A 22,624-nucleotide genomic window follows, 5' to 3' on the forward strand; every position below is an offset into this window, starting at 1 on the left:
GACATGTATGGGGCTTTGCAGGTTAACAAAAGAAGCAAAATGACCCCTTTTCCAAGGGGTGGACAGGTTCGTCTGATTCAGTTTCCATGTTTTCTATAACAAAACAAGGGCTTGTTGGGCTATTGTATACAGCCTTCAACTCTATGCTTTTCATGACATCTTGAATCGTAAAAGCTTCCTGGATGGGAAACAAAATGTCTTTGAACTTGGAAACAATGTCCAGTAGATGGTTTTTAACTTTTTTTGATTAGCAACCAGATCTACTGGAGAAGGCAATTGGATTCTTCTGTCTTGTAAATGAGGAAATCAATGTCAGGAATCCACTTTGGCTTGCTGCACATGGATCACGGTATTCTATTACAACTATCTAGTGTGTCATATCTTTTGTCTGCGAAATATGTTCTTGTGATATGGGGATGTCCATTTTTGTGACTCTGTGGCGCAATGGTAGCGCGTCTGACTCCAGATCAGAAGGCTGCGTGTTCAAATCACATCAGAGTCATTGTTCATGGCTTGTTTGAAGGAATACTTTTGAACTATTTGGCCTGAAGGCTGTGGCTTCTCAATTTGCAACTCACACATATGGCAAAAAGAGCTTGCCTCTTCATGCAGAATCACAATTCCCTTTAATGACACCCCTTTCAGAGACATGTGAAACTACCACATGACAAAAACACCTTGCATATTGAGCCAGGCCAACTATTCCCTTTAATGACCCCTCCCCCTTTCAGAGACGTAGACATGTATGGGGCTTTGCAGGTTAACAAAAGAAGCAAAATGACCCCTTTTCCAAGGGGTGGACAGGTTCGTCTGATTCAGTTTCCATGTTTTCTATAACAAAACAAGGGCTTGTTGGGCTATTGTATACAGCCTTGAACTCTATGCTTTTCATGACATCTTGAATCGTAAAAGCTTCCTGGATGGGAAACAAAATGCCTTTGAACTTGGAAACAATGTCCAGTAGATGGTTTTTAACTGTTTTTGATTGGCAACCAGATCTACTGGAGAAGGCAATTGGATTCTTCTGTCTTGTAAATGAGGAAATCAATGTAAGGAATACCTTTTGGCTTGCTACACATGGATCACGGTATTCTATTTCAACTATCTAGTGTGTCATATCTTTTGTCTGCGAAATATATGTTCTTGTGATATAGGGATGTCCATTTTCGTGACTCTGTGGCGCAATGGTAGCGCGTCTGACTCCAGATCAGAAGGCTGCGTGTTCAAATCACATCAGAGTCATTGTTCATGGCTTGTTTGAAGGAATACTTTTGAACTATTTGGCCTGAAGGCTGTGGCTTCTCAATTTGCAACTCACACATATGGCAAAAAGAGCTTGCCTCTTCATGCAGAATCACAATTCCCTTTAATGACACCCCTTTCAGAGACATGTGAAACTACCACATGACAAAAACACCTTGCATATTGAGCCAGGCCAACTATTCCCTTTAATGACCCCTCCCCCTTTTAGAGACGTAGACATGTACGGGGCTTTGCAGGTTAACAAAAGAAGCAAAATGACCCCTTTTCCAAGGGGTGGACAGGTTCGTCTGATTCAGTTTCCATGTTTTCTATAACAAAACAAGGGCTTGTTGGGCTATTGTATACAGCCTTGAACTCTATGCTTTTCATGACATCTTGAATCGTAAAAGCTTCCTGGATGGGAAACAAAATGCCTTTGAACTTGGAAACAATGTCCAGTAGATGGTTTTTAACTGTTTTTGATTGGCAACCAGATCTACTGGAGAAGGCAATTGGATTCTTCTGTCTTGTAAATGAGGAAATCAATGTAAGGAATACCTTTTGGCTTGCTACACATGGATCACGGTATTCTATTTCAACTATCTAGTGTGTCATATCTTTTGTCTGCGAAATATATGTTCTTGTGATATAGGGATGTCCATTTTCGTGACTCTGTGGCGCAATGGTAGCGCGTCTGACTCCAGATCAGAAGGCTGCGTGTTCAAATCACGTCAGAGTCATTGTTCATGGCTTGTTTGAAGGAATACTTTTGAACTATTTGGCCTGTAGGCTGTGGCTTCTCAATTTGCAACTCACACATATGGCAAAAAGAGCTTGCCTCTTCATGCAGAATCACAATTCCCTTTAATGACACCCCTTTCAGAGACATGTGAAACTACCACATGGCAAAAACACCTTGCATATTGAGCCAGGCCAACTATTCCCTTTGATGACCCCTCCCCCTTTTAGAGACGTAGACATGTATGGGGCTTTGCAGGTTAACAAAAGAAGCAAAATGACCCCTTTTCCAAGGGGTGGACAGGTTTGTCTGATTCAGTTTCCATGTTTTCTATAACAAAACAAGGGCTTGTTGGGCTATTGTATACAGCCTTGAACTCTATGCTTTTCATTACATCTTGACTCGTAAAAGCTTCCTGGATGGGAAACAAAATGTCTTTGAACTTGGAAACAATGTCCAGTAGATGGTTTTTAACTGTTTTTGATTGGCAACCAGATCTACTGGAGAAGGCAATTGGATTATTCTGTCTTGTAAATGAGGAAATCAATGTCAAGAATACACTTTGGCTTGCTGCACATGGATCACGGTATTCTATTTCAACTATCTAGTGTGTCATATCTTTTGTCTGCGAAATATGTTCTTGTGATATGGGGATGTCCATTTCTGTGACTCTGTGGTGCAATGGTAGCGCGTCTGACTCCAGATCAGAAGTCTGCGTGTTCAAATCACGTCAGAGTCATTGTTCATGGCTTGTTTGAAGGAATAATTTTGAAGGCTGTGTCTTCATCGATTTGCAACTCACACATATGGCAAAAAGACCTTGCCTATTCATGCAGAATCACATTTCCCTTTAATGACACCCCTTTCAGAGACATGTGAAACTACCACATGGCAAAAACACCTTGCATATTGAGGCAGGCCAACTATTCCCTTTAATGACCCTTCCCCCTTTCAGAGACATAGACATGTATGGGGCTTTGCAGGTTAACAAAAGAAGCAAAATGACCCCTTTTTCAAGGGTTGGACAGGTTTGTCTGATTCAGTTTCCATGTTTTCTATAACAAAACAAGGGCTTGTTGGGCTATTTTATACAGCCTTGAACTCTATGCTTTTAATGACATCTTGAATTGTAAAAGCTTCCTGGATGGGAAACAAAATGTCTTCGAACTTGGAAACAATGTCCAGTAGATGGTTTTTAACCATTTTTTGATTGGCAACCAGATCTACTGGAGAAGGCAATTGGATTCTTCTGTCTTGTCAATGAGGAAATCAATGTCAGGAATACACTTTGGCTTGCTGCACATGGATCACAGTATTCTATTTTAACTATCTAGTGTGTCATGTCTTTTGTCTGCGAAATATGTTCTTGTGATATGGGGATGTCCATTTTTGTGACTCTGTGGCGCAATGGTAGCGCGTCTGACTCCAGATCAGAAGGCTGCGTGTTCAAATCACGTCAGAGTCATTGTTCATGGCTTGTTTGAAGGAATACTTTTGAAGGCTGTGGCTTCATCAATTTGCAACTCACACATATGGCAAAAAGACCTTGCCTATTCATGCAGAATCACAATTCCCTTTAATGACACCCCTTTCAGAGACATGTGAAACTACCACATGGCAAAGACACCTTGCATATTGAGCCAGGCCAACTATTCCTTTAATGACCCCTCCCCCTTTCAGAGACGTAGACATGTATGGGGCTTTGCAGGTTAACAAAAGAACCAAAATGACCCCTTTTCCAAGGGGTGGACAGGTTTGTCTGATTCAGTTTCCATGTTTTCTATAACAAAACAAGGGCTTGTTGGGCTATTGTATATAGCCTTGAACTCTATGCCTATCATGACATCTTGAATCGTAAAAGCTTCCTGGATGGGAAACAAAATGTCTTTGAACTTGGAAACAATGTCCAGTAGATGGTTTTTAACTTTTTTTGATTGGCAACCAGATCTACTGGAGAAGGCAATTGGATTCTTCTGTCTTGTAAATGAGGAAATCAATGTCAGGAATACACTTTGGCTTGCTGCACATGGATCACGCTATTCTATTTCAACTATCTAGTGTGTCATATCTTACGTCTGCGAAATATGTTCTTGTGATATGGGGATGTCCATTTTTGTGACTCTGTGGCGCAATGGTAGCGTGTCTGACTCCATATTAGAAGGCTGCGTGTTCAAATCACGTCAGAGTCATTGTTCATGGCTTGTTTGAAGGAATTATTTTGAACTATTTGGCCAGAAGGTTGTGGCTTCATCAATGTTCAACTCACACCTGGCAAAAAGACCTTGCCTATTCATGCAGAATCACAATTCCCTTTAATGACACCCCTTTCAGAGACATGAGAAACTACCACATGGCAAAAACACATTGCATATTCTGCCAGGCCAACAATTCCCTTTAATGACCCCCCCCCCCCCCTTTCAGAGACATAGACATGTATTGGGCATTGCAGGTTAACAAAAGAAGCAAAATGACCCCTTTTCCAAGGTGTGGACAGGTTCGTCTGATTCAGTTTCCATGTTTTCTAAAACAAAACAAGGGCTTGTTCGGCTATTGTATACAGCCTTGAACTCTATGCTATTAATGACATCTTGAATTGTAAAAGCTTCCTGGATGGGAAACAAAATGTCTTTGAACTTGGAAACAATGTCCAGTAGATGGTTTTTAACTTTTTTTGATTGGCAACCAAATCTACTGGAGAAGGCAATGGATTCTTCTATCTTGTAAATGAGGAAATCAATGTAAGGAATACCTTTTGGCTTGGTACACATGGATCACGGTATTCTATTTCAACTATCTACTGTGTCATATCTTTTGTCTGAGAAATATGTTCTTGTGATATGAGGATTTCCATTTTTGAGACTCTGTGGCACAATGGTAGCGCATCTGACTCCAGATCAGAAGGCTGCGTGTTCAAATCACGTCAGAGTCATTGTTCATGGCTTGTTTGAAGGAATACTTTTGAAGGCTGTGGCTTCATCAATTTGCAACTCACACATATGGCAAAAAGACCTTGCCTATTCATGGAGATACCCCAATTCCCTTTAATGACACCTCTTTCAGTGACATGTGAAACTACCACATGGCAAAAACACCTTGTTTATTGAGCCAGGCCAACTATTCCCTTTAATGACCCCTCCCCCTTTCAGAGACATAGACATGTATGGGGCTTTGCAGGTTAACAAAAGAAGCAAAATGACCCCTTTTCCAAGGGGTGTACAGGTTTGTGTGATTCAGTTTCCATGTTTTCTAAAACAAAACATGGGTTTGTTGGGCTATTGTATACAGCCTTGAACTCTATGCTATTTTCAAACATCTTGATTGTAAAAGCTTCCTGGATGGGAAACAAAATGTCTTCGAACTTGGAAACAATGTCCAGTAGATGGCTTTTTACTTTTTTGATTTGCAACCAGATCTACTGGAGAAGGCAATTGGATTCTTCTGTCTTGTAAATGAGGAAATCAATGTCAGGAATCCACTTTGGCTTGCTGCACATGGATCACGGTATTCTATTTCAACTATCTAGTGTGTCATATCTTTTGTCTGCGAAATATGTTCTTGTGATATGGGGATGTCCATTTTTGTGACTCTGTGGCGCAATGGTAGTGCGTCTGACTCCAGATCAGAAGGCTGCATGTTCAAATCACGTCAGAGTCATTGTTCATGGCTTGTTTGAAGGAATACTTTTGAAATATTTGGCCTGAAGGCTGTGGCTTCATCAATGTTCAACTCACACATGGCAAAAAGACCTTGCCTCTTCATGCAGAATCACAATCACCTGTTCCAGAAGAAGGCAGTTGGATTCTTCTGTCTTGTAAATGAGGAAATCAATATCAGGAATATACTTTTATTTGCTAGACATGGATCTTTTGTCTGCGGAATATGTTCTTGTGATATCGGGATCTAGTTTTTCAGGACTCTGTGGCGCAATGGTAGCGCTTCTGACTCCAGATCAGAAGGCTGTGTGTTCAAATCACGTCAGAGTCATTGTTCATGGCTTTTTTGAAGGAATCCTTTTGAACTATTTGGCATTAAAGCTGTGCAAAAAGACCTATGCTCTGTTCGAAAACCTAGGATGCATCCTTAGAAGACCGGATTCGAAGGCCGATTACGTCATAGCACGGCGCCGAGATCTGGTCGGATTCCAAGAGTCCTAGTTATGCGGCCTTAAAATGCTGCCTTCTTTTTGCCTGATTTGAAGGACGGGTCCGATGTACCCTCGGTATTCTTGGATATCCTAGGATTCATTGTGAGACCAAGCAAGCCGTGATCAGAGGAAAGGTTACTTGGCGCCGAACAGTGGTGAAAATTGGAAGTTCAGTTTAATATAATACAAGTCATTTAATAGTTCCGTCTGAGATTAATGAAAAATAGTTGTTTTAATGGTTATTGAGTCAGATATGTGGCAGTAAAGTTTGATTTATCTAAAGGTTTTAATCTGTTACTGATTAAATGGGTTTGGCTGTAATTTAAGGACAGATTCTAATATATCTGCAGGGTGGGGACTATAAATCTGATAGGATTTTTATCTTTTTATTGCTGTTTTGCACAATATGCTTGACTACGTATTTATTGTTGTTGAATATTAGAGATTTTGCAGATATATTTTTTATAAATACATTGTTTAGATTTACTTTCTTTCTACCCCTTTTATAGAATAGAATAGAAAATCCCTTTATTGTCCCACAATGGGCAAATTTACAGCAGCAGAAACATTACTGAAAATGGTCACACAAATGTGGACCTTAGAAAAATGTATAGGAATAACATAATAGGGAAGAGTTAAGATATAAACAATAAAATACTGTAAAGTGTTTTAACAATATTAAACTGGGTAATAAATAACCAATATGCAGCTATGGACATTTTTACAGTAATGGATATTTGAAAATAGGAGCAACATCAGAGATGTGCAGAATGACAGCAGCATGTTATTTAACTGACTAAGGTTTCTATCATTACATTTGATTTTATTTGTTCCTGCTCCCGGTTGGAACATTTATTCCATTCTGGATTCTTGTGAGTCTTTGTTCACTTTACAATAGAAAAGAAATAAATAAACAGTTTTGAAAACTTCTGTATACATTATTTTCCTGCTTTGTGTGTCAACGTTCGCGGTTGCTAAGCAACAGAGCATACGGCGGTAAAACCCGCCGAAGGGTAGACCTGGTCGAATTCACAGCCAAAACTCTTCCAGTCTCCTTATTTTCAAGAACTTCGAAGGATCCAGTCTAGGTAGACCGCGTCCTTGGAGGACACGTCCTAGGTTTTCGAAGGGCTCTGTTCGAATTCATGGGCTGTGTCCTTAGAAGGCCAGATTCGAAGGATGATTACGTCATAGAGCAGCGCCGAGGTCTGGTTGAATTCCAACACTCCTTGTCATTCAGCCTTAAAGCACAGCAGATTTCAATTGATAGCTGATTAACAGACTTTAGCTGAGCTTTAATCATCAGAATCAGTTGTGCTTTATTCTGCTTGAAGAGAATTTGATCTGGAACAGTAAACTAGAAAAAAATGTAATTCGAAACCCATGCAGAAATTTCCAAAAATAAAACTGAAAAATATAAAAAGAAAAAAAAAAACAATAAAATATACTAAAATAATAATTTACTGAAATGTAATCTGAAAAAACAGCAACGTCTTTCTCAAATTCTCTTTTTAATCAAGAAGTGGAAAAATGGTATCTAGACAACTGATGTTTTTCTTCAATTAAGTTTATTTGTTCTCAAATTGAGGAGATAAAAGAGACATTTTGCCAATGGAACAAGACAATTTAGATTTAAACTAAGAAAACACAACTGTATTGTCTTATTTCAAGTGCATATTATTGAATTATCTCATTTCAAGTGTAAAAATCATCATTCCATTGGTAAACTATCTGATTTATCTATTCAAATCGAGGGTAAGTACCAGGGACATGCAGAGAGGGGGGCGGAGGGTGCTTGAGCACCTGCCCCTTTGTCCCTGAATCTCAAAGTGCCCTTTTGTAGGGTTTATTATTATTATTATTATTTATTTATTTATTTAATTTTTTTTTGCGTGTGTGTGCGTGTGTATTTGTGTGTTGTGCATGTCCAAAACAATTATAATTTAGATCTACTGTTCCATGGTAACCGTGGCCGGTCACATGATATACTGGATCATGTGACCGGCCGCGTCAGCTTCACACAACGTGCCCTCAAGCTAACCTTACTACCGTGACGTGCCCTGCTGCTGCGGATAACCACTGCGACTCCCGATTCCAGAAAAAGTAAACAACTGGTCAGGTAAGTAGGTGCTGCAGTGGTGTTAGTTTGTGCAAGGTTTATTGTTCCAAGATGAGTAGACTGACCGAGTAAAGTAAGCAATGAGCATCCTCTGTGCTGTGCAAATTTGCACACACCTCTCACAAGTTATAGCCCTAGCCAGCGGCGCAAAAAGTGGGTATGCGCTATAGGGCACTGGTACTGTAGGAGGCGCAGAAACGATCATGGTAAAATGATTTTCTGTATTTAACTTCTTATTATGTCACCGATTAGTTCCTGCCAGTCATTTTTAAATACTTTGATAATACTTTCATTGCCCCAGAATGTAGGTAGGTAGTTGCATCCCTGCCGCTAGCTAATTGACCACCACACACGCACAGCGTGCTATGGGGAGGAAGTACGTCAGGTTTCTGTTGTTGTTACTGCCTGTTTCACCTGCTATGTGAAAGTGCAGAGAGATACACTATATTGCCAAAAGTATTTGCTCACCTGCCTTGACTCACATATGAGCTTAAGTGACATCCCGTTCCTAATCCATAGGGTTCAATATGACGTCGGTCCACCCTTTGCAGCTAGAACAGCTTCAACTCTTCTGGGAAGGCTGTCCACAAGGTTTAGGAGTGTGTTTATGGGAATTTTTGACCATTCTTCCAGAAGCGCATTTGTGAGGTCGCACACTGATGTTGGACGAGAAGGCCTGGCTCTCAGTCTCCGCTCTAATTCATCCCAAAGGTGTTCTATCGGGTTGAGGTCAGGACTCTGTGCAGGCCAGTCAAGTTCATCCACACCAGACTCTGTCATCCATGTCTTTATGGACCTTGCTTTGTGCACTGGTGCACAGTCATGTTGGAAGAGGAAGGGGCCAGCTCCAAACTGTTCCCACAAAGTTGGGAGCATGGAATTGTCCAAAATGTCTTGGTATGCTGAAGCATTCAGAGTTCCTTTCACTGGAACTAAGGGGCCAAGCCCAGCTCCTGAAAAACAACCCCACACCATAATCCCCCCTCCACCAAACTTTACACTTGGCACAATGCAGTCAGACAAGTACCGTTCTCCTGGCAACCGCCAAACCCAGACCCGTCCATCAGATTGCCAGATGGAGAAGCGCGATTCGTCACTCCAGAGAACGTGTCTCCACTGCTCTAGAGTCCAGTGGCGGCGTGCTTTACACCACCGCATCCGACGCTTTGCATTGCACTTGGTGATGTATGGCTTGGATGCAGCTGCTCGCCCATGGAAACCCATTCCATGAAGCTCTCTGCGCACTGTTCTTGAGCTAATCTGAAGGCCACATGAAGTTTGGAGGTCTGTAGTGATTGACTCTGCAGAAAGTTGGCGACCTCTTCGCACTATGCGCGTCAGCATCCGCTGACCCCGCTCCGTCAGTTTACGTGGCCTACCACTTCGTGGCTGAGTTGCTGTCGTTCCCAAACACTTCCATTTTCTTATAATACAGCTGGCAGTTGACTGTGGAATATTTAGGAGCGAGGAAATTTCACGACTGGATTTGTTGCACAGGTGGCATCCTATCACAGTTCCACGCTGGAATTCACTGAGCTCCTGAGAGCGACCCATTCTTTCACAAATGTTTGTAAAAACAGTCTGCATGCCTAGGTGCTTGAATTTATACACCTGTGGCCATGGAAGTGATTGGAACACCTGATTCCAATAATTTGGATGGGTGAGCAAATACTTTTGGCAATATAGTGTATGTATCTTACTCTCAAGCAGGTGTGTTTTTTTCCTGTCTTATTTCACTAAAACTGTGCAGTATGCATATTCACATCATTTTGGACCATTGCACAACAAAAATAATTTGAGTTTTGAATTTCTAAACCTCTCCTTTATTTACACAAAAAAATTAAATATGCCCATATAGGCTAATATGCATACAGACAAATTGTATAACTTTTGGACCCTTGCTGTCATGCGCAAACTTAATAGTCAAACTAAATAAAAGCAAAAAAACATTTTAAAAAGTTATTTCTATATCATTTAATAAATTTTTATTTTATAGCATTAGGAATAATAAAGGGCAAAATATTAATGGGTTAAACTTGTGGCTATGCAGTACATTTTTTTTTTAAAAAGGTATGCAATGTCAATTTTTGTTTGTATGTGTGTTTTATGTGGATCAGATTGTAGTTTGAGTATCTTATTTCATTTTGCAGAGATGCCTCGTAAGGAGAGGAGGTTAAAACAAAAACAAAAGGAGCTGTGTGAGGCTGCAAAAGGCAGTGGATCACTCACCAGCTGGATGACAAAGAGCACAAAAGGTAAGATCAACACATGCACCAGTTATTTATAGCCATATTCAGTTAGAGAAAACAACAGTAACAAACAAAATTTCAATGTTGTTCTGTTACATTATAATATGTATAGTGTGTTAATTATTGATTGATTGATAAATTTATCGATTAATGATTAGGTGTATGGTGTTAATTAGATTAATCCAAGAGCAAATTCTGCCTGATTTCCAGATGGACAGGGAGTGAGTCATCATAGGTCAGATGAGGAGATGGAAGGAGAGAAAGAGGAGGAGATGGAAGGAGAGAAAGAGCAGATGGAAGGAAAGAAAGAGCAGGAGATGAAAGGAGAGAAAGAGGAGGAGATGGAAGGAAAGACAGGGGAAGACACTGTGCCTCAGAGAAATGAGAGTTTGCTAGGAACAGAAAGTCAGGAGGAGCCAGAGACTGGAGGAATGGTCTCAGGGGTTAAGGAGCCCACACAGGATGTTAAAGTAGAGGAAGCAGCAAACCAGGAGACAGAGGTTGGGGTGAGAGAGGGAAAGCTTGATTTACAGATTACACAAAATGTGGAGGTAGAAGGAGCATCAAACCAGGAGGAGATTGAAACCAGAGATAGGCAAACATTCTCACACCTACTTGAACTTACTCACCCAAATGATCGTGCCCATGTCCTACAATTAAATATTAAATGTGATGAGGCCTTCATTCAGTTTTGCAACAGTATTGGACCGTGTCAACCAGCGCTTTCATCCTTTCCAAAAAATGAAGAGGGGCGATCATTTCAAAAGAAATGGTATGAGAACAACACATGGCTGGAGTACTCACCAAGTCTTGATGCCATGTTCTGTTTCAGCTGCCGTCTTTTTTTGTGTGAGGATAAATACAAAGGGCGCAAAACATGGAAATCAGAAGGATTTAATCGGTGGAGAAAGGCTCTAGAGAGAATTAAAGAACACTGTGCCTCAGAATCACACATGTGTGGTATGGTGAGGTGGAACAACTTAAAAAAGAAATCACTGGAGGCAGCTTTTGAAATGGGTGACCGCGCATTACAAGCTGCTCAAGACAGGGAAAGAGAAAAAAATAGAGAAATCTTGTCCCGATTACTGGCAACCACTCTTTACCTGGCAAGACAGGGTATGCCTTTTAGAGGAGACGATGAGACCCTGTCCAGCCAAAATCGAGGTAATTTCCTAGAGTTGGTGGAGCTGTTTAGCAGGTATGATAGTGTAATTAAATTATACCTGGAAGCAATAAAAGAGAAGCAGGGAACTGGTAGAAGACCTCTTGTCTCACTTCTCTCCAACAGAAGTCAGAATGATATGATCAAAGCTTTGGCCATATCAGTCAAACAAGTAATCAAAAAAGAAATCCAAGAGAGCAAAACCTTTTCAATTCTCATGGATGAAACCACGGATGCTGCACGCACTGAACAAGTTTCTTTTGTGATTAGGTATGTGCATAACATGCAAATCAAGGAGCGCTTTCTTCAGGTGTGTAACATTCATACCACAAGTGGAGATGCTCTTGAAAAGATAGTTATAGCTCTACTTGAAGAAAATGGCCTGAAGTTGGAAAACATCCGGGGTCAAGGCTATGATGGGGCTGCAAATATGAGCGGATGCTTTAAGGGACTTCAGGCAAGAATTCTAAAAAGAAATCCAAAGGCCTTGTATGTACACTGTCAGGCTCACTGTCTTAATTTGGTGTTAGTTGAAAGTGCAGTCTACCATCTGTTTTGTCAGCTTTTTCAACTTAGTTGAAAAACTTTATAGTTTTGTGGCCAACTCATCCAAACGACACTCTGCATTTATTAAAATGCAGAAGACTATGTACCCTGATCGGCGTCCACTGGAGCTGCAGAAGCTCTCAGACACACGGTGGGCCTGCAGAGAAACTGCCCTTCAGACTCTGAGGAAGGTCCTCCCAGCTGTCATGCAGTTTCTTGAGGAAATGACACAGCAAGACCCACCAGACTCTTCGGCAGGTGATGCATTGATTCTTCTCAGGAGCATCAACTTTGAATTTTTCCTGTGTCTGGAGATCACCTGCCCAATCTTCCAGGTGACTGCGATGGCCTCTGATGCTTTGCAGCAGAAAGACATAGAGCTAGCGACAGCATACAAAGTTGTAGATGGAGTTTTTCAGAGGCTGGCCTACAGCAGAACAGAGGAGGAGTTTGAGAAGATGTTTAAACAGGCTACAGAGAAGGCTGCATCAGTGGGCCTTGACCCCCCAACTGAGATTCCTGGTCAAGCTCGGAGGAGGAAAATGCCAGCAAAGTTCAAGGTCACTGCCACAACAGCAACTGCTGACCACACATTCCCTACTTTGCAGGACTACTATCGTGTTAAGGTGTATTACGTTTTTGTGGACACAATGACACAAGAGCTTCAGAGACGCTTTAAAGCTGAAGATAACTCCACATGGGAAATCCTGAATGCCCTCCACTGCCTGATAGTCCCAGAGAACTGGAAAACAGCCCAAATTCCAACAGAGGCACTGCAAGCTGTGAATAGGCTCTGCAAGTTCTACAACATTGATGAAGAAGACAAATTGCAGACAGAACTAAAGGTCTTACATAGTTCATACTCATGCCCCTCATCCATCAGTGTGACATCTATTCTTTCAGTGGTCAAAGAAAACAATGCACATCTGGTTTTCCCCAACTTGACTGAGCTGCTGAAGACATACGGCACTCTTCCAGTTTCTACAGCTACTGTTGAACGCTCTTTCTCAAAACTCAAACTGGTGAAAACAAAACTTCGCACCCTTTGCACAGAAGAAAGGTTGTCAGAGCTTCTTTTACTGGCAATTGAAAAGGATATTCCAGTCAACCTCAGTGAAGTCATTGACATTTTTAAGAGCATGGGCAACAGAAGGTTGCTGTTATAACTGCAAAAAATAAAAATGCCACTGTGATGTGTAAAAAAAAAAAAAAACTAAGGCACAGACCCTGACAGAAACTGACAGAAAGACAGAGCCACCTTCTCTCTATTGTCTTTCTCCCACAAATAATGTTACCCTTTCAGTTACAGTTACTTATACAATGTGAATATATGTTTGTTAATAAATACAGGTTGAAACCTTTAAACCTGAAGTATTGTTTGTGTTTGTGGCTTTGAATGAGCAACTGGTTTTTAAGCAGTCAGTCAGAGTGAGCCATTTTAAATGTTAGTTATCTTTGCATCTTGCATGAACACACACCACTTGTTTAATCAGCTGCTATCTCTCCCATGTTCTTTTTAGTGTCTGTACTATCAGATTAATACACCCCAACTCCAGCAACACAGAAGCACCAACCCCCTCAACAGAAGCTGTTCCATGAGGTAAAACACAGACTAATTTCGCTTTGCACTGACCTCAAACAAATATGTGAGTATGTGTGATAGGGTGTATTTTGATTCTACGTTCCATTATTTACAGTATGGGTTGGTACATTTCAACCAGTTGTACAGCAAGGTATGTTTCTGTATAATGTTTTAAATCCGTGCCCCATGTGCCCTCTTTTAACTTTGAGCACCCGCCCCTCCAACGGTCTCTGCACGTCCCTGGTAAGGACACTTAATTTAAGACATCTTTACTTATTTCTAAATTTTTTTTCCATTCTGGATTTCAGTTTTATTTTCAAGCATCCAGGAGCCTGGCTTGTTTATTTCGTCATTAAGAGATTTAACTTTGCAGTTTTCTTCAAAGTGGATCACTGCATGAAAAGTGGGATTTTCGTCAATATGCGGCACTGTAGATTGTCGTGGAACTTCAGGTTAGCGGCAGTTTACGGCAATTTGCAGGCTTTGCCGAAAACTCCCGTAAATTGTCAGAAATTGACGTGGACTTTGTTAGGCAGTGTTCCCCCCATGCCTCCCCCCCATGGAATTCTAGGGGAGGCTTTAACATGTAAATGAACATGCTGTGAGCTATACAAATGCAAATTAGGGTTGCAGGGGGGGTTTTACTCCAAGTGACATTTTTCTAAAAGGTAAGAAAATCTCTGATACAAAGAGATCAGGCTCAGTATAGCCTCTTACATTTTAGCTTGAATTGATTTATTTAATTAAAGTATAGAGACCAAAACAGATCTTTAGCTGACAGAGCAATACATTTAGAGCAGTAATTATAAAAAAAAAAAAAAAATTGCATTTAAGATAAAAAATAAAATGTTGTCTGTCAATATGCTCAATTCACAATTACTTAAGTGGAAAAGTTTCAAGAAATGAGTCTGAGATGATTCACTTTATAACATGGCGCATTATCCTGTTGGAAGTAGCCATCAGAAGATTGGTACACTATGGTCATAAGGTCCGGCCAGGTCAAGATCCGCAATTGCAATCGCACCAAAAAGGAAAAAGAACATCGACAAATTCCGGTTCGTCAAATTAAAATATAGCAGCAACAGATCGGTGACTAGAAATTATAGCACAATTCTTATATTTAAAAAAAAAAAACTAACACTGTTTATTTAAATGATTGGATCCAAACTATTGGTTATTCACCAACGAGGAAGCAGATTTCTCATCTCCATCAAAATATTTATTTTATACCGAGGGACTTAAACTTTAATCAAATCCATTCAAAAGAAACTTCTTTTGAATGGATCAGCAATTGCTGATCTTGACCTGGCCGGACCTTATGACCACAGTGTACCAATCTTCTGATGGCTACTTCCAACAGGATAATGCGCCATGTTATAAAGTGAATCATCTCAGACTCATTTCTTGAAACTTTTCCACTTAAGTAATTGTGAATTGAGCATATTGACAGACAACATTTTATTTTTTATCTTAAATGCAATTTTTTTTTTTTTTATAATTACTGCTCTAAATGTATTGCTCTGTCAGCTAAAGATCTGTTTTGGTCTCTATACTTTAATTAAATAAATCAATTCAAGCTAAAATGTAAGAGGCTATACTGAGCCTGATCTCTTTGTATCAGAGATTTTCTTACCTTTTAGAAAAATGTCACTTGGAGTAAACCCCCCCTGCAACCCTGGTTTGCATTTGTATAGCTCACAGCATGTTCATTTACATGTTAAAGCCTCCCCTAGAATTCCATGGGGGGGAGGCATGGGGGGAACACTGCCTAAGAAAGTCCACGTCAATTTCTGACAATTTACGGGAGTTTTCGGCGAAGCCTGCAAATTGTCGTAAACTGCCGCTAACCTGAAGTTCCACGACAATCTACAGTGCCGCATATTGACGAAAATCCCACTTTTCATGCAGTGATAGGCTTCGAGAGCGGAGCTCCTCAAGGAAAAAAGACGCTCATACACTGGGTGACGCTAGTGCCTTTTCTTTAAGCCCCACCACCAACAAACAAGTTGAGTGTCTGGTGCCTAGTAGCAACCTGAAATACGCTGAGAAAATGGAATCTGCTACGGCACTCTTGCTGTCTGTGTACGCCACAGGTCGGTATCGCACGTGTGTGTGTGGGTGGGTGGGTGGGTGGGTGTGTGTGTGTTCTCATTTTTGTTAAGAGGCTGAAAAGTAACTTTCTAGAGCATAGACTACCTCCATCTAGTGATGTCGGTCTATTGATTTTGATGTATTGATTGAAAATTGTTCATTATTATCTTGGTTAATTAACATCTAATGTTAACTCTACTACATTTTATAGCAGTAGGGTAAAATGCTTGTCTTTGTTCAAAAGACTGTATTAACTGTAAAGACTGTCTTTTACATCAGCCTGTTTTCAGGGCCTTTTTTTTTGGCTACATATTTGTTATTTTTTTGCTACATGCCTCCCCATCTTCTTGCCATATGTTTCTATGGCATAAATCAGTGTCTGTGACCTGTTTTCATTTAAAAAAAAGAACATTGGCACAAACCTAGCCTGTATGTATTTTTGTATGTCATCGAGAGTATTTAAATGATTTCAATCAGAAAAAAAATGTGTGATTAAAATGCGATTAGTCGCGAGTTAACTTAGGCATTGATGCGATTAATCGCGATTAAAAAAATTTAATCGATTGACAGCACTAATTTTGTTTTATAATTTTTATATTGTTCTTTTATTATTTTTAGGAGAAAAAAAAACTTAAACATTGCTTATCTGCTGTAGGTACCAGATCTGCTCGGGGTCCTGCTTCATGCTAATGATGTTACGCGACATGACTGGCTGAAGGTTGCCAAATGATGTAGAAGATTGTGGTTACCTAGACAATAATGACATCACGCAGCATCAATGTGCAGAGTCGGGAGCATCTTTGATGTTGGCGTGTCTAAAGACTGATGATGTTTTACCTGATCGATAAAAAAAACTGAAATAATCTGTTTATGGTGAATAAAATAACTTTTAGACCGTGATATAAAGGGGGAGAGCTGGGTAGCGATGTAGCCAACTATGCTCAGTAGCTAACAGGTTAGCCTCTTTTAGCTCATTTAGTTAGCCATATAAAGCTACTTTTGAATTCATGTTAACAACAACCGTTTGTTTTCTACAAGCAGAATAACTGTTTTGTCTAAAATCTCAATGAAAGCCATTTTTTAAGATGTCCCATGTGTCCTTCCCTGCCCTTATGCTGCGTTCACACCAAACGCAGCAGGAGCAGCAAAAAGGCGTGTGCTGCTTCATCTTTGATGCTTGTACCAGTTAATTCTGATGCGCAGCAGGAGCTTTCTATATATATATATATATATATATATATATATATATATATATATATATATATATATATATATATATATATATATATATATATATATATATATATATATATTATTTATATATATATATATATATATATATATATATATATTATTTATATATATATATATAATTTATATATATATTTATTATTTATATATATATATATATATATATATATATATATATATATATATATATATTTATTATTTATATATATATATATATATAATTTATATATATATATATTTATTATTTATATATATATATATATATATATATATATATATATAATTTATATATATATATTTATTATTTATATATATATATATATATATATATATATATATATATCAATCGATACAATTTTTTTAATCGCGATTAATCGCATCAATGCCTGAGTTAACTCGCGATTAATCGCATTTTAATCGCACATTTTTTTCCTGATTGAAAATCATTTAAATACTCTCGATGACATACAAAAAAATACATACAGGCTAGGTTTGTGCCAATGTTCTTTTTTTAAAATGAAAACAGGTCACAGATACTGATTTATGCCAAAAATAACAAATATGTAGCCAAAAAAAAGGCCCTGAAAACAGGCTGATGTAAAAGACAGTCTTTACAGTTAATACAGTATTTTGAACAAAGACAAGCATTTTACCCTACTGCTATAAAATGTAGTAGAGTTAACATTAGATGTTAATTAACCAAGGTAATAATGAACAATTTTCAATCAATACATCAAAATCAATAGACCGACATCACTAGATGGAGGTAGTCTATGCTCTAGAAAGTTACTTTTCAGCCTCTTAACAAAAATGAGAACACACACACACCCACCCACCCACCCACACACACACACACACACACCCACCCACCCACACACACACACCCACCCACCCACCCACACACACACACACGATACCGACCTGTGGCGTACACAGACAGCAAGAGTGCCGTAGCAGATTCCATTTCACCTCAGTAATCTGTTTTCTCAGCGTATTTCAGGTTGCTACTAGTTACCAGACACTCAACTTGTTTGTTGGTGGTGGGGCTTAAAGAAAAGGCACTAGCGCTACCCAGTGTATGAGCGTCTTTTTTCCTTGAGGAGCTCCGCTCTCGAAGCCTATGAGAAATGCATACACTGGGGGAAAATAGCCCCGCCTTCCCGCAGGCTGCAGCGGGATGTACTTGGAAAATTGTACCATAAAACCACAAAGCGTTAATCTCACGTTAAAAAAATTATCGCCGTTAAAATGGCCTCGCGTTAACGCGATAATAACGCGATAATTTTGACAGCACTAATATATATATATATATATATATATATATATATATATATATATTATTAGATTTAAAACAAAGCAACTGGTGCTAAGAACAACTATATTTTTTGTTGTTTTGTTAACAGCTTCTTATTTCTCCAAAACCTAGAAACAAAATCATTTTTTTTTTTTTTTTCCCATTTTTGTCTGCAGGTGTAATTAGATTATATCAAGGGATCCTAAAATATGCTTCAGGATTATCATGTTTCTGATCACACCTTCAGAACACATTGGGAATATGATCAAACTTCTCTGAGTAAATGTAATATAAAAATAGAGAATTAGCATTTTTCCTCACCATGACCCTGCTCAGATCTCCCTTTACTGTGGCGCTGGGATATCATTATCAGAGACAGGCAGACAGAAAAGCAAAGTAACTCAGAGGATGGAAGATCTGGAGGATTGTAATGCTCTAATAGTGTTTGTTCTGTGCCACACTCCCTCTCCTCCCTGTGTGCATGTCTAGAATCACAAAACCCCCTCAGATATGATGCAAACCTAAATCTGCCATCAGTCTCTCAGCCTCTTATTTACTTTTAAAATCACACAGAGTTTATTTATTCTTTACTTGCTTACTTTAACCCATACTCTCTTTTATCCTTGACCTCGGCACACGTGTGGAAGCAGCAGCTTCCGTTTACATGCTGGGGTTCATGGTGGATCACACATGAAACAAGCTGCTGCTGCTCCTGTCTCTCTAAATGTGTCAGGTCTTTATGTGTGAATGACAGGAGACTGACCGAGACGCATGAGTCTGTTCACCGCGGCTCTATGGAGGGGCCGAGGAGATAAGATAAGGACAGCTCAGTGTTAAGTAATGAGGTGGTTTGTGTGAGACGAAGAGAACCAGAGGGAAACTTCAGCCTCTAGTCTGGATAAAAGAAAGCTTTATATAGAATGTCAGGCTTTGGTTGAGGTTTTGAGGACCCAAATGCAGAGGCGAGGAGGCAGAGGTGAGTTATTGAGGATTTGATTGAATAACTGAGGCAAAAATAAAAAAAAACAAAATACATGGAACCAAAAACCAGACAACTTCTTGTGGAAAAACTCACATGGGGAGCCAGGAAAAGATGAGGAACCAGCCCTGAGGAACTGAACAGGGAGAGTATGACTCTGTTCGAAAACCTAGGACGTGTACTCCAAGGACGCGGTCTACCTAGACTGGATCCTTCGAAGTCCTTAAAAATAAGGAGACCGAAAGAGTTTTGGCTGTGAATTCGACCAGGTCTGCCCTTCTGCGGGTTTATGCTCTGTTGCTTAGCAACCGTAAACGTTGACACACAAAGCAGGAAAAGAATGAATACAGAAGTTTTCAAAACTGTTTATTTATTTCTTTTTTATTGTGAAGTGAACAAAGACTACACTCACAAGAATCCAGAATGGAATAAAGGTTCCAACCACCGGGAGCAGGAACAAATAAAATCAAATGTAATGATAGAAACCTTAGTCAGTTAAATAACCTGCTGCTGTCATTTTGCGCATCTCTGATGTTGCTGCTATTTTCGAATATCCATCACTGGGAAAATGTCCATAGCTGCATTTTGGTTATTTATTCCCCAGTTTTATATTGATAAAACGCTTTACAGTATTTTATTGTTTATATTTTAACTCTTCCCTATTATGTTATTCTTATACATTTTTCTAAGGTCCACATTTGTGTGACCATTTTCAGTAATCTTTCTGCTGCTGTAAATTTGCCCATTGTGGGACAATAAAGGGATTTTCTATTCTATAAAAGGGGTAGAAAGATATAAGTAAATCTAAACAATGTATTTATAAAAAATATATCTGAAAAATCTCTAATATTCAACAACAAAAAATACGTAGTTAAGCATATTGTGCAAAACAGCAATAAAAAGATAAAAATCCTATCAGATAGTCCCCACACTGCAGATCTATTAGAATCTGTCCTTAAATTCCAGCCAAACCCATTTACACAGTAAGAGATAAAAACCTTTAGATAAACCAAACATTACCGCCACATATCTGACTCTATAACCATTAAAACAACTATTTTTCATTAATCTCAGACAGAACTATTCACAGACTTGTATTATATTAAACTGAACTTCCAATTTTCACCACTGTTCGGCGCCAAGTAACCTTTCCTCTGATCACAGCTTGCTTGGTCTCGCAATGAATCCTGGGATATACCAAGGATACATCGGACCCGTCCTTCAAATCGGGCAAAAAGAAGGACGCATTTTAAGGCCGCATAACGAGGACTCTTGGAATCCGACTAGACCTTGGCGCCGTGCTATGACGTAATCGGCCTTCGAATCTGGCCTTCTAAGGATGCGTCCTAGGATTTCGAACAGAGCCTATATATGGGAGACTGAACAAAGACAGGACTAATGAGCTGATTGGGAGCAGGTGTGAATAGAGGAGTCTAGAAGGGAGCTAGAGAAAAGGAGACCAACACCAGAGGGCAACCCAGAAAAACCTAAGAACTCCAATACATCCAGAAAACACAACAAAATAGGGAATTAGACCAATAAAACTAGAAAACAAAGAAAAACATGGATCAAAGTGAAACTGAATATTCAAAAGAAAACTAAACAGAACCAAGACCGTGACATAGTGTGTGTTTTCTGGACGAGGCCGCCTTTTGTATCTCTGCTTCTGTCTCCTTGAACCCAGTCGGCCTCAGCAGATGGTTGCTCACACTGAGCCTGGTTCTGTTGGAGGTTTCTTCCTGTTAAAAGAGAGTTTTTCCTCCCCACTGTCACAACAATGTGCACTGAGGGGTGGCCGAAAGTGCATAGGCGCCAGAACATCAGGGTCAACTACACTATTGCAACAGGAAAATTAACAAGCACATCCATATTTTATAAATAAAGACAAACTATACTTTCCTACAGACTTTGCTAACAAATAGTCGCATATATTTAAACATCCATGCTTTCTACATAAAAGGTATAGTGGAAACAATTCTTTCAGGTTTGAGTTCTGGGGCAAACTTCTTTTCCATTGTCATTATTATCTACTTTTATCAACAATTATTCTGCATAAAATTGATATTTACAACTACTAATATCTACATAAATTGATTATTAAGTTTGTATTAAAATAGTTATTTATCTGTGATTACACTGAAGACTCTTAGATGACTTTCAGAGACACATCATTTTCTCTTTACTCCATATAACAAAAAAAATTTAGTTCTGAAAAGAGCATGAATTTTCATCTTAAATAAAAGTATACTGATGTGCATAATTAACCACATTGTTTTTGCTGTCAAGCAATTGGTAAAAATGGTAGGGGTGGCCACAGAGGTGGCCAATAATTAGCTAAGGGTGGCCATCTAGCTCCACTCCTGGCTATTGGTCTTTTAAATCATACTGGGAGTGCTTAAGTAACCTCTTTTGAATGAGTTCCATGACTGAATTATAAATGTTTGGAAGCTGAAACCTCAAACCTCCCCCTCTGTTTAGGGATGGCTTTTCTCCTTTCACACAGATAAGAGAACGCCCCTTTCAAACCATCTGTATTCTCTGTCCAAAATCTGACCATTTTGGTCTTCAAAGGTGTGTTCTTTGATCTGGAGGTGCCAGTGTCCAGCTGAATCTGGACACTGGCATGGCACGTTATGCTGTGTGTTGTTGGTATGTTGTGTTTCTTGAAAACCTGTTTCTCTGATACTCCTGATAATGGCATTAACATTTTTTGTGTCTCTCATTTTTTTTCTTCTCTGTTTTTTTTTTTTTAACCAAAAGAAACTAGCAGTTAGTCAAAGTTAAAGGCACACTATGCAACATATTTCAGTTAATTAATGTGTTCCATAACGTTTTGGATGATTAAATGAGTCATTTCAGGTTGAACAAAGGTATTCTCGGCCGCCCTGGTGGTCTGTGGGGGAAATACTGCACTTGCAATTGCAGGAGCACCGACCCGCACCCACAGGCTCAGAAGTCTCGCGAGAGTCAGTCTTGCTTTACGGCAAGAACTGCTACACGCCCCCAGTTAAAAGCATGCTCGTTGCTAGCACAGTGGCAATCTTTGTGCAGTTATGCTATGTTCACATCGGACGCAGCAAAATCACGTCTGCTGCTTCCTTTTTGCTGCTTGTACCAGTTAGTTCTGACGGCTGAAGCAGCTTTGCTGCTCTGGCTGCGCGGTGCAAAAGTGTGTCTGACGCGCGTTGGGTGGAGCTTCACTATCCTTTCTCTGCCTTGCAGCTAT

The 22,624-nt window shown here is 39.5% G+C and overlaps 1 protein-coding gene, 1 long non-coding RNA gene and 6 other non-coding genes across 8 annotated transcripts; all 8 read left to right on the forward strand.

Moving 5' to 3' along the window:
• The first annotated feature begins 430 nt into the window (after positions 1-430).
• On the forward strand, positions 431-502 carry trnaw-cca. The gene has a single exon. It is a non-coding gene; the product is annotated as a tRNA-Trp (tRNA).
• Positions 503-1,170: 668 nt separating this feature from the next.
• Positions 1,171-1,242, forward strand: trnaw-cca. The gene has a single exon. It is a non-coding gene; the product is annotated as a tRNA-Trp (tRNA).
• A 668-nt stretch (positions 1,243-1,910) lies between these two features.
• Positions 1,911-1,982, forward strand: trnaw-cca. Its single transcript has one exon. It is a non-coding gene; the product is annotated as a tRNA-Trp (tRNA).
• A 1,392-nt stretch (positions 1,983-3,374) lies between these two features.
• On the forward strand, positions 3,375-3,446 carry trnaw-cca. Its single transcript has one exon. It is a non-coding gene; the product is annotated as a tRNA-Trp (tRNA).
• Positions 3,447-4,838: 1,392 nt separating this feature from the next.
• On the forward strand, positions 4,839-4,910 carry trnaw-cca. Its single transcript has one exon. It is a non-coding gene; the product is annotated as a tRNA-Trp (tRNA).
• Positions 4,911-5,893: 983 nt separating this feature from the next.
• On the forward strand, positions 5,894-5,965 carry trnaw-cca. The gene has a single exon. It is a non-coding gene; the product is annotated as a tRNA-Trp (tRNA).
• Positions 5,966-8,051: 2,086 nt separating this feature from the next.
• On the forward strand, positions 8,052-10,592 carry LOC119790393. The gene is made up of 2 exons (XR_005281719.1): positions 8,052-8,244; positions 10,395-10,592. It is a non-coding gene; the product is annotated as an uncharacterized LOC119790393 (long non-coding RNA).
• Positions 10,593-10,786: 194 nt separating this feature from the next.
• Positions 10,787-13,367, forward strand: LOC119790395 (zinc finger MYM-type protein 1-like). The gene is made up of 2 exons (XM_038295938.1): positions 10,787-11,925; positions 12,248-13,367. Exons 1-2 carry the CDS (start codon positions 10,787-10,789, stop codon positions 13,365-13,367), a joined length of 2,259 nt encoding a protein of 752 aa, XP_038151866.1.
• Positions 13,368-22,624: the final 9,257 nt, after the last annotated feature.

This window comes from Cyprinodon tularosa, unplaced genomic scaffold (genome assembly GCF_016077235.1).
Source record: "Cyprinodon tularosa strain WSP-4 unplaced genomic scaffold, ASM1607723v1 ctg363, whole genome shotgun sequence".
Classification (NCBI taxonomy): domain Eukaryota; kingdom Metazoa; phylum Chordata; class Actinopteri; order Cyprinodontiformes; family Cyprinodontidae; genus Cyprinodon; species Cyprinodon tularosa.

Coding starts and splice junctions, on each gene's coding strand:
- LOC119790395 (XM_038295938.1), top strand. CDS start 10,787: ATGGAAGGAAAGAAAGAGCAGGAGATGAAAGGAGAGAAAGAGGAGGAG. Junction 11,926..12,247: donor CAAGTTTCTTTTGTGATTAG/GTATGTGCATAA, acceptor AAAACTTTATAG/TTTTGTGGCCAACTCATCCA.